At 36.6% G+C, this 12,831-nt stretch overlaps 1 protein-coding gene across 6 annotated transcripts in view; it reads left to right on the forward strand.

Moving 5' to 3' along the window:
- GNPDA1 (glucosamine-6-phosphate deaminase 1) overlaps positions 1–11,984 on the forward strand; it is a 36,415-nt gene extending 24,431 nt beyond the window's left edge. For all 6 annotated transcript variants that reach the window (XM_072400891.1, XM_072400896.1, XM_072400895.1 and 3 more), the window contains 3 exons: positions 2,146–2,330; positions 6,963–7,137; positions 10,623–11,984. In XM_072400891.1, the coding sequence (XP_072256992.1) occupies positions 2,146–2,330; positions 6,963–7,137; positions 10,623–10,723 (461 nt within the window). In that variant the 3' untranslated portion in view covers positions 10,724–11,984. The remainder of the gene's footprint in view (positions 1–2,145; positions 2,331–6,962; positions 7,138–10,622) is intronic.
- The last annotated feature ends 847 nt before the right edge of the window (positions 11,985–12,831 follow it).

The following is a 12,831-nucleotide window of genomic DNA, read 5'->3' on the forward strand; positions in this document are numbered from 1 at the left end:
TGGGTTTTTGTTTTTGGGGGGGGGGGGGAGCTAGACATTGACACCTATATGAATGAGGTGGACGCAAAGAAGTAAATGATGAAGTGGATGTCGTGTTCTGACACGTTTCGCCTAAATTGGCTTGTTCAGAGGACTAATAGACATCAGAATATAACTGTATATGAAATAAACAAATAATGCAAACATATGAGAATGACAATTTGTATATAAGAAAAAAAAAAAAGAAAATTACAATACATTACATTATTGGCTATAGGCATTAACTACCATATCATTTTGATAATTAATTACAAATGTTACAAAATTATCAGCATTACTTGAGGGGGAAATTAGATCAATAAAAGATGGATATATCACTGTATGCACATATAATAACATATTGTTAGAGTATGATTGATAAATATAAAGGAATTATCAGCATTGATTAAGGGGAAAATTAGATCAATAAATGATAGGTATATTGCTATATACGTATATAATTATTCATAATGTTAGGAGTATGGTTAATAGACTAAGTAATAAATCAATAGTTTATGGTCACGGCATTCATAAACAATTGATAAGAGAAAAAGAAAAAAAATAGTATATACTCACAGTTGAAGGTAGGTGGGTAAAAGGACTAATCAGAGGAGGCATTGTCAAAAATGGTTGGCAAGGCACATCAGTTTTGGTGCTAGAGATAATAAATATTGTTATTGGGTATTTCAAATGCCTACTAGTAGGAAAAGTAGTTTTTTATTGGATGTACGATGGTACTGTTAGATTGGTGGTTAGCCAACCACTCGGGGAAAATTTGTACCTTGAGGAATGGGAGAGAGAGCTATTTGCCAACTTAGAGACCAATCTTGGAATTCACATCTTCTCATGGCAAAGGTATATCGATGATATCCTCATGTTTTGTACCAGTCCCGCCCACCTCATTCAACAATTTATCCAAGTCATCCAGACGAATAACTATAACCTTAAGTTCCCCTATATATACAGTAGTACTAATATATAATTTCTAGATGTATCACTCTCTAACGACACAGACCACTTGATCTTGATTTCCTTATATAAAAAAGCTACAGCTGGCAACACAATTCTGCATGCGCAGAGCTCACATCCTAAGGCTTAGGACCTAAACCACAGCCATTACCTATGCCTAAGACGTAATTGTTCCACTGAAGGAATGTTTGCATTCATTTGTTTATTTCATATACAGTTCTATTCTGATGTCTATTAGTCCTCTGAAAAAGCCAATTTGGGCGAAACTCGTCAGAACACGACTTCCACTTCATCATTTACTTCTCTGCGTCCACCTCATTCAATTAGGAGTCAATGTCTAGCAACCCCCAAAACCCATAGCAGATTGCCAAGGGAGTATTATTGAAGTTAGGGAACATATATACCAATTGTGATGTAACAATGTATATGTTTTTGTCTTTATTTGATGTTTAATACACTGGTTCATAATTATAGTTCATAATAAATGTCATTCCTAACTAGTCCACTAGGTGAAGATATATGTGTTTTCATTTACAATAAATTCACAATTGTGAATAAAAATAACACAGCACCACCTAGTGGACTCATTAAGAATACCACTTTTTTAGACCAATTTATCTTTAATCAAATTTTCTAGTGCATTAAAGTATGTACATATTTCCTAACTGTTAGGTAATTTCACCTGTCTGTTTGCCCAGAACATTGGCACAAACACTTTGTTGAATGAATCTCTGTGAAATAAACTTTTCACATAGAGAACTAATTTTAACTATTTTGTTCTAGTTATGGGTATATCCTCCTAAAGTGGTTTGCTTGGTCTACTTAAGTAACTAGTAGGCCTTGTTCCAATGTGCTAAACTTTTCAAAAATTGTCCTAGTTAAGACTTTTCCCCCATAATGCTACATTTTGTCACCGTAGCATATTAACGCTACCTCTCTGCTAGTAGCTGCAACAGAATTGTATTGGCGTCAATAGCCAGCAGAATAATGTAGAACGAAGACAAAAGTGGGTGTTTTCCTGTGGTAACCCCAATACCCCAACAAAAAGGAAAATTCCAGATTCTTTTGTTTCAAGTATCACTGTGGAGGTCTAAAGTTTTACAAGAATGTTGCACCTTTTGAGCAGGCTTCATTTTTTATTGTGTTTTCTATTTCCAGGTATTGGACCTGATGGTCATATAGCTTTTAATGAGCCAGGGTCCAGTCTGGTGTCTAGAACTAGAGTGAAGACATTGGCCATGGACACTATACTGGCAAATGCACGCTTTTTTCATGGAAATCTTTCCAAAGTGCCTACCATGGCTTTAACAGTTGGTGTGGGAACAGTGATGGATGCAAAAGAGGTAATAAATCATGCAGAAATTCATATTTGCTTTTGAATTTACCTTTTAAATTGACAGAAGTGTAACAGTTGCCATTTAGAAAGCATGTTAACAGAACTGTAGAAATAAAGAGGAGAAAGACTAAAGACTGCTTTTATGGCAATCTAATACAAAGTTTAATATAATCACATTAAGGGGATCAAATTTTAGATCCTTCATTGAACAAAGTGCTCCTGTCAATAACAACTATGACTCAAATGGTCAAAATGTACATCTCAATTATCAACAACATGATGAAAATTTACAAGTGTCTTGTCTCAATACCTGACGCGTTTCACTCTGGGGCTTCTTCAGGGAATTTAGAGACCTAGCTATTGTGTTATCAAAGTGGATACACATAGAAGAAACATTAATATATACAAAAAGTGTGTGTGCATACAAATATTACATACATATATCAATTATATGTTATGGTAGAGGTAAAAGTAAAGCATGAATATCCCACTTCATTTATTTGGTATTATTTAATGTTATATAAACCTTTACTGTAGATAGAATGTAATATTGGTGGATGGGTAGCAGTGTCTTTCTATTGATATTATCTTGATGATTATCTTTAATCTTTAGAGTAAGAAGTACTGCAGGAATCACTGCATAATTAAAAAGGTTGTAATCTGCAGGAATTTAAAAGGAATATGTTATAACAGGGGTCTGCAACCTTTTGAGTCGGAAGAGTCAAAAATTACAATTTACAAAATTTCAAAGTTTTAGTAGTGCTCGCATAAATAACTCGCATAGTAACTCGCATAAATAAAGTTTTTTGATAAAAAAACTGATCTATTAATTCATAAGAAAAAAATATCTATTTATTCATACATAAGTAGTGTTTTTCACAACAAATTAGAAAATATATATGGCATTATTAGATAATTACTTAATATTAAAGTAAAAATTAAACATTTACTTACAACACTAACTTGTACTTCAATAACAAACAATTGAGCAAACAAATTCAATGGGAGCGATGGCTTTGCATGGTTTTAGAAAGTTTGGATAACATTAGATGACATTTCATTTTCCTCAGAATTCTGTAATGGTGAAATGGGTACAAACATTTTGATTTTCCATGCATTGTTGCTAAACTGCCCACTTTTGTATTTTATTGTAGAAATATAGATACCTTTAGGCACCAATTCTATCTCTCAGCCTGGCTTTTCACTGCACCCCTCCCCCGTGACACTCGAGAGCTTTCGACGGACTGAAGACAGTGAGGACCCGTGTCACCGGGGAGGGGTTCGGTGAAAAGCCAGGCTGAGAGATAGATAGTGGCTGAGAGATAGAATAGCTTCCGACGGACTGAACTAAAGAGCCGCAGCTTCACATCCAAAGAGCTGCATGTGGCTCGCGAGCCGCAGGTTGCCGACCCCTGTGTTATAAGTAGTAACAGAAGATAAAACCTTAAACCTTATAAATATATAAAAAAAGGTTACCTACTAGTGGTTGTTTGGCAAATAAACCTAAGTTTATTGCACTTATAGACTGATTATAAAAGGGAATTCAATCTAATTTAAAAAAAAAATACCTATTATACTCATACTATTATATAGACTGTAAAATAAATCTTCTTGAAAACAATGTACTGCTTTTACTCATAAAAATCCTATGTATTGCATTCAATACAGGTATTTTGTATTGAATGCTATGCAAATGGATTTTGAATTTCCCGCCCCGCCCGGCCGGGACGTACACACGCACAGACGTCACCGGGAACTTCCACGGTGACTTATCGGATGCAGAAGCAGGAAGAAGAAAGAAAAGAGAAGACAGAGATCGGGGCGCTGGACGGCGTGGGATCCCGGCGGATCAGGTAAGCTCTCTATTTACTAACCTTCCCTAGGTGTTCCAACCCCGAGTGTGACTCGGGGTTACCACTTGTAGCAACTTTTTTCCACCCTGAGTCACACTCGGGGTTACCGCTAGGGAGGTTAATGAATATTCTGACTCGAGGCATATGAATTCCAAAATGGGATCCTAATATGTTTGAAAGAAGAAAGTGCATCCAAATATGGTATGCTTCCTGGTATGCATTCAAGAAGAGGATTTGTTTCAAACGTAGTATGCTGATATCGGCAGTATATTAAAAATATTAAAAAAGAATAAGAAACATGTAAAAAATTAGTTGATGCTCAAGTTGTTAACCCAAGTGAAAAGTCAAAAATATCCATAGTTGAATTGTTAGTGGGAAGTGGAGGTAGGTGGAATTTGACTGGATGCCAACGGCCAGCTTCAAAGCGGCTGGTCAGATGGCTTTGTTCTTATGTAGGGTTAACAGCGTCCTATGATTTAGCTGCGCATGCGCATAGTGTACAATTAAGCCTAATTTATGTAAGGGCTTCTGCCCTTGGAGTGGGGAGTATGTGTCAGGTTTAACATACGTGTACCAGTTATTGGGCATGCGTGATTAGATGTTTAACTACATGATAGAGGGAGGAAATATTGAGGAATGCGGAGGCAGTGTGATGGCTTGGGCGTGCATGGCTGCCAATGGCACTGGGACACTAGTGTTTATCGATGATGTGACACAGGACAGAAGCAGCCAAATGAATCCTGTGGTGTTCAGAGACATACTGTCTGCTCAAATCCAGCTAAATGCAGTCAAATTGATTGGGAGGCGTTTCATAATACAGATGGACAATGACCCAAAACATACAGCCAAAGCAACCCAGGGTTTTTTTTAAAGCAAAGAAGTGGAATATTCTTAAATGGCCAAGTCAGTTACCTGATCTGAACCCAATTAAGCATGCATTTCACTTGCTGAGGAATAAACTTCAGACAGAAAGGCCCACAAACAAACTGCAACTTAAAGCTGCTGCAATAAAGGCTTGATAGAGCATTAAAAAGGAGGAAACCCAGCATCTGGTGATGTCCATGAGTTCAAGACTACAGGCGGTCATTGCCAGCAAAGGGTTTTAAACCAAGTATTAGAACTGAACATTTTTTTCAGCTTTTTATTTGTCCAATTACTTTTGGGCCCCTAAAATGAAGTGATTGTGTAAAAAAAGGCTTTAGTTCCTCACATTGTATGCAATATTTTTGTTTAACCCACTGAATTAAAGCTGAAAGTCTGCAGTTCAACTGCATCTGAGTTGTTTCATTTAAAATTATCTGTGGTAATGTACAGAACCAAAATTAGAAAAAAGTTGTCTCTGTCCAAATATTTATGGACCTAACTGTATATGTGTGTAATAATTGTATGCACACACACTTTTTGTATATATTAATGTTTCTTTAATGTTTACTTTGATAGCACAATAGCCAAGTCTCTAGCTTAGAGAAGCCCCAGAGCAAAAGGCGTGGGGTATTGAGACAAGACACTTAACATTCCCGTAAACATTCATCATGTTGTTCATAATTGAGATATACATTTTGACCAATTAAGTCATATTTGTTATTGACAGGAGCACTTTGTCTAGTGAAAGATCTAAATATTAATTTGATTATACTAAACTTTGTAATTAGATTGCCAAAAAAGCTGTCTTTAGTCTTTCTCTTCTTAATTTCCATAATTACCTTACGGCTGACCAAATGTATATGTGTTAAAATACTAGTATGCAAACCCTTTTTGGCACAACTCTTTTCTTTTATGTTTATTTAACAGAACTGTAGTATTTTTATGCCTGCTTGTCACATCATATTCTATTACATTTTATTTGTGCCCATTGTTATGAAAGAGAACCCAGAAATGCGTAGTACACACTTTCAATTACTGTTCTGCAGTCTGCAGTACTGCAGCCTAAAAAGCTTGTAGACTTTCATGGAGAAGGGGGGGGGGGGGCAGGGGCATAGTGTGAGGTCCCCTATTACTTTGTTATACAATAGTAAACCAATAGGAGGGCCTAGAGGACAGTCATTAGTAGTTAAACACCACAGATCATTAAAAACCTTCTCAACAAAATTGAGGATCACAGTTATCACACTATATGTTTATCTGAGATGATTACTAATTATTGTTTGGGGCAAATTTAGTTTGTTTATGGCCCTTAAGCCTTATATTATTCAGTTCTGATATGGAGTGTACATCTGAGGTCTCCTGGTAACAGTGACAAAGGAACAGCCACAGCAACACATCTAGTTTCTGCTCCTGATAATCCATAATACACACCTTTCCCCTCCCAAACGCCCCTTCTACCCTATTTGGACTTACTGTATTTGTGCAGAGCCTTGTGTTCAACCTGATAAGCTTAAAACTATCTTCTCCTATGTTCTGCATTGTGTTAGATTTTGCCCTATGATTTGGGATAGAATGAAGAAAAAAGTGAAATAACATTTCCCTACAATAAACTGCAGCCACTGTGTTGACAGATAGGTCTGAATACACAGTCACTGCTTCAAGATACACAATTGTAGAGGGATAAGTCATAAGGTTTAGGGCAGGGCAGTCTTTTCTGCTATGTTGCATGAACCCCAGAATGAGAAGCTTTTAGGCATTTATAATGATTTGATTATAGAATCAATGAAATCAGTTAAACTAAGCTGTTTTATTTTCCTATATTCAGAGTTCTAGAAATGTTTTATTTTTTAATTCTATTTTATTTAAAGTTAAATGTATTTCTCATACACAACTAGACATCTTTAAACTCTTATGTTTTGTAGGTAATGATCCTTATCACAGGTGCCCATAAAGCCTTTGCCCTGTACAAAGCCATAGAAGAAGGTGTAAATCATATGTGGACAGTGTCTGCTTTTCAGCAACATCCTAGCACTGTGTTTGTCTGCGATGAAGATGCAACTCTTGAACTTCGGGTGAAGACTGTAAAATATTTTAAAGGTAAATCAAAAAGTAGAAGGCAGGTTACAACCAACCATACAACAGGATCAGCCTTCTATTTAGGAACAGAAGAAACATGATTAAAACAATTCTTTGAAAGTATACCTTTTAATGTATTTTTTGTAATCACTTGACCTTTGCTGGGAGTGGTAATCTCTCTGCCTAGCTCAAAGCAGTGGGGGCTGACAACACTGCGAATTTAGCAGCAGTATCCTGGTTTTATAAGCCCAAAGAAAGAAATAAGGCCACAAAAGTAGGATCAAAAGGAAATGTTAACACCTGCTTACTAAAGCTTTGTTTCTTTCGTGACATTCCTTTTAAACACTCCTAAACTCATAGGTCATGTTTCAAAAATTTTTTTTTCTAAAAACTGTATCTGTATAGAAACATTTGAATATTATTGTTTATAAATCTGCACACTATTAGTCGATAGAATTGCATTTTAATACTGTTGTTGTTTTGCTCTCTATTTGATTAATTTATAATATAAAATGCAACAGGAGGTCTTGTAACACTTCTACACAGGCAGGTAGAAACTGTTAACATTCTTAGGTGGACAGGAAATAGGTAAAGAATTATGGCAAGGAAAAATATCCAAGTCATTTAGGGATACAGGGACTCATTCAGCCCACCAGGTTACATCTACAGCTAAAATAATGGATGTTATGAAAAAACATATTTGTAAAGGAAAGAAAAGCAGGTTTTTTTGCACAAAAAAAGAGAATTGTATTAAGTATACAATTTAACATACAAAAATAAATATCTTACATAGACAAAATGGATTGCATTTGCCATGAGCCATAATATTTTCTTGTGGTCAAAGATATACAAGATGGATTACAAGAAGTCTCAAAATACAGCGTATGATATAGTGCATTTGACAGTTTTAGGGTTGGACCACAATATAGACTTGGGGTCCACCAACTGTTAAATTTGACCTTAAAAGGCGCTAGACATACTTCATCTCAACACAGCATATACATTACTGCCATATAATTATAACAATTAAATCATGTTGATGATTGTACCCGACGCGTTTCGCCTTGTTAGGCTTCCTCAGGGGTAGTAGTTTGGCAACATGTGTTTGGCACTTGTAATATTTGTATCTAGATCAATAAAGATATGGTTATTATTTACCTTGTAATTGTACTATTATTGTGTATCCTAGGATTTACTTAAATATCGACTGTTTGCAGAAACATATGGTATATATCCATATATAAATGGGTGATAAACAGGCCTATCCATATATTGAAGAGGAGAGTATTATTCTCCCCCCCCCCCCCCTCCCAAAAAAAATTAGAAAATTCTTGGGACATTCTTGAAAAATATATAAATCACCATCTCATAAATGACCATCTCCTCAGCACAGGGAACAGTGTAGTAACAAGTATGCAAAAGGACTGAGTATCTAGAAAATGGATATAAAATACACTTATACCTTAAGGAATAATGGATTGTTTTTGTAAGTCCTAAAGCTTCTTAGGAAAAATTTCTAGAATAATATAGTGTTAAATATTACCTTGATATAAAGATACTAACGTGTGGCCCACATCACTCAACAGGGAGGGGAGGAGGGCAGACCAGCGATCCATCCAGGCTCAGCGCTGCAGCCTGTCATAGTGACAGAAACAGCGCAGCATCCCCGTCTAACAAGACGGGGATATGTGGGGAGGTAAAGCTTGTTAGACGGGGATGCTGCGCTGAGCCTGGATAGATCGCAGGTCTGCCCTCTTCCCCTCCCTGTTGAGTGATGTGGGCCGGAGGGGGCGGCGCGACTGCCTGGCCATCGGGCTCCACGTCATCCAGCCGGCTTCTGGGGATTCCACAGACGCCGGCTGTGTGCACGTGCGCTTTGGGGGAGGTCCTGAGAACGCCTTCCTTTAAATGGAGCAGCGTTCTCTTGATCTCCCTGCTCCTCTGCACGCCAACCATCAGACACCACCGGGATTATGTCTACCTGGCATTTGCTAATACTTTGATCTTACCACCAACACTCTGCATACCTTAAGGTTGTTAGTATCTTTATATCAAGGTAATATTTAACACTATATTATTCTAGAAATTTTTCCTAAGAAGCTTTAGGACTTATAAAAACAATCCATTATTCCTTAAGGTATAAGTGTATTTTATATCCCTTTTCTAGATACTCAATCCTTTCGCATACTTGTTACTACACTGTTCCCTGTGCTGAGGAGATGGTCATCACTTTAAAACATTTGCAGTAAGCAGAACTCATTTCTCCACAAGAATCATATGAGTTTTAACATACTAGTTAAACAGTAAATGTGCTCCCATTGAATTATGGGGGATTTATATATTTTCCAAGAATGTCCTAAGAATTTTCTAATTTTTTTTTTGGGGGGGGGGAATAATAGTCTCCTCTTCAATATACGGATAGGCCTGTTTATCACCCATTTATATATAGATATATACTATATGTTTCTGCAAACAGTCGATATTTAAGTAAATACTAGGATACACATTATTGTACAATTAATGAATAACCATATCTTTATTGATCTAGATACAAATATTACAAGTGCCAAACACATGTTGCCAAACTACTACCCCTGAGGAAGCCTAACAAGGCGAAACGCGTCGGGTACAATCCTCAAGATGATTCAATTGTTATAATTATATGGCAGTAATGTATATGCTGTGTTGAGATGAAGTATGTCTAGCGCCTTTTAAGGCCAATTTAACAGTTGGTGGACCCCAAGTCTATTTTGTGGTCCAACCCTAAAACTGTCAAATGCACTATATCATACGCTGTATTTTGTGACCTCTTGTAATGCATCTTGTATATCTTTGACCACAAGAAAATATTATGGCTCGTGGCAAATGCAATCAATTTTGTCTATGTAAGATAATTATTTTTGTATGTTAAATTGTATACTTAATACAATTCTCTTTTTTGTGCAAAAACCCTGCTTTTCTTTCCTTCACAAATATGTTTTTTGATATGTTACATTAAGGGTTAGCACATAGTTCTTTGAGGAACATTTATTAATTTAGATTTCCACCATTACCTACTACTTTGGTAAAATAATGGATGAACTGACCCTGTTAGGATGCCAGGTTTAAATAACAGATTGAAAACATTTAAAACTTAAATCCATCGGGCAGTTTATTATTATTAATTGCAGAAAGGAACAGGTGAAGTCCCTTCTGCATTAATCCATTTAGTTTGCCTGATTGCGTCTGGGATACCAGGCAATCCCAGATTCCCCTGTATGTGCTGGGACTGAATGAACTCCCATGCACTACGCAGGAATTACATCATCCTGGCTCGGTCAATCAAGATGACCAGAGATCAAGATTGAGACTTTAGCTAACTTGCAGCAGTACTTGTAAGGATTGTAAATAGTTGTAAATAGGTGCTTGCTGCCATAGAAAGCATGATCGGATGAGCTGTATTCTATTCTTCTTGGCAATTACACCTATGTAACTGTAGATTAATGACTGTGTTTTCATATTCGCAGGATTAATGCATGTTCACAACAAACTTGTTGATCCTTTGTACAGCATGAAGGAAAAAGGGAAAAAAGAGGCACACACTCCAAAGAAACTATACAGTGACTAAAGTCTTGATGATGTTGCATGGGCTCCAAAATGCTCACAGTGCACCGAGTATATTTTTTACTGCCTTGCTGCTCTGAAGGGGCAAAATTTTTTCCCCATTTTTATGATGAGATCGGGAGAAAGAATGATTCTGTATGCAGCAATGTGGAAACTCCACCCTGTAAAACTTACACAAGAAATCTGTTTTTTTCTTAAACCTAGCCTTACCGTTTTGTGTAAACTTGTGTGAGAAAATTGTATGCATGTACCCATGGCTTTGTATTACAAAATATATTTCTAGTAGATTCTAATTCTATTATGAGAGGGAACTAAAGAAGCTGTTTATTGTCCATCTTTAGGTAGTGTCCAGTTCTTTTAGGGGGTCTCCAATCGGACCAATCCGAGATGAGACAGTAGAACCTAATTAGGAAGATTTATTGTTGCAACAGAGAAAATCGAATGCTAAGCAGTTAAAGCAAAGAGATTCTAACTAAAACAAGGAAATACATTAATCTTTATTAGGCATAAAGCATCACTCCTGTATAGGAGGGCTTAAGCCATTATCTAATTGTCATTAAGCAGATTGTCCAATAACGTATACTCAGACTCGTAAGTCCAAAAAAGCATAATAGTTCACAGTAAATGGGGTAGGTAAACCACATGTCTAGCACTTTTGGCACAGAAATGACTGTTCACCATCTTCGACCATCTTATTCAAACTGGTATGAACCGCAAGGGTCTCTTATCAACCTTCAAGGCCATTCTGTGCTCTGCTTTCAGGGTCATTGAGCTGATTGTTTCTGTTGCAGGTGCTGCTTTCCTAAAACAATCAAGCAAAGCAGTAAATATTCTTCATAGAAGCAGAGTATATTTTATATGCTTTATACAAACCCCCTGAGTTTTTCTCTCAGTAGCCTTCAAATATAGCTTTAAAGTGCATTCCGTGGAATGAGAAGAAACCTCTAACCTGATTTTCAGTACTGTACAACATGTTCATATACTCTCCATGTTGACAAACAATATTATGATTCCTAAATGTATGGTTCTAAATCTACAAAAAAACAGTAGAAATCACGCACAGAGATTTGTTATGTTGTTCATCAAATAGCTGCTAAACGCTATTTAAGCACCATAGCCCTTGTGCTAAGAGTAAAGAGCTGAGGATAGGTGACTGTAGCAGTATGAAATATATAGTGCTAAACCTCTGTCTTTTACCTCATTAATGCATTATGTGCCTTTGAGGACTCTCAGATAGATGCGATTAAAGTACATTGTATACTGTATGTGTATGCAGTATGGTTTTGGAATTTTGTTTTTTTAATGGAAAAACTATGAACTTGTTCTAGGCTTCTGAAGCAATAATTGCTGTCATAAAACTATGTCATCTTACTGACATGCCAAACTCCGATTCACTTGCAGTGAACTAATACTTATAGGCATTAAATACTGTATATGAGCATCAAATGGGGCACCGGATACATGTTTTAACACCTACAATACAGACCATGGTATCATAAAGCTGTCGTGTTTACCATCTTGCTTAAATACTTCAACATACAATACTTTAACATCCAACAAGCCCTACAGATAAGGACTAACTTTCACTATGGCAACAACCTAACAAATAATGACAACAGTGGTCAAGGTAATTGACAACTATGATTTTTGGCAGCAGACGCTGTATTTTTTCATGACATGGCTTTGGACTTCTAATATTTACTTATTCCCAACAAACCATAGGTAGGGCCATGCAAATCGTTTCTAAAGATTAAAGAAGATTCAATAAAGTTATGTTCTATGAGCCTCTTCTCTGCTCCCCGACCTAATATTGTAATATGGTGCAGTTGGAATTACAAAATATACCAAAGTGACAGATACATTTTTGGGTGAACTACTAATAGCATCACTGTGTGTTTTCTTTCCTTCTTGACTACATTACCAAGATTACTGGTAAGGACCACGGGACCAGATTTGCATGCACCTGGGATCTGCAAACTGCACCATCACTTCGGGAACCATGTCAAGATCTGCCGTGGGCACATGCACCTGTATGCAAAATACATACAAAAATGGTTGATAACCTCTCCTGTTGTTACAGTTACAGTTGTGGCAGAATGTTGTGGCTCACCA

Source organism: Pyxicephalus adspersus, chromosome 2, assembly GCF_032062135.1.
Source record: "Pyxicephalus adspersus chromosome 2, UCB_Pads_2.0, whole genome shotgun sequence".
In the NCBI taxonomy this organism is placed as follows: Eukaryota; Metazoa; Chordata; class Amphibia; order Anura; family Pyxicephalidae; genus Pyxicephalus; species Pyxicephalus adspersus.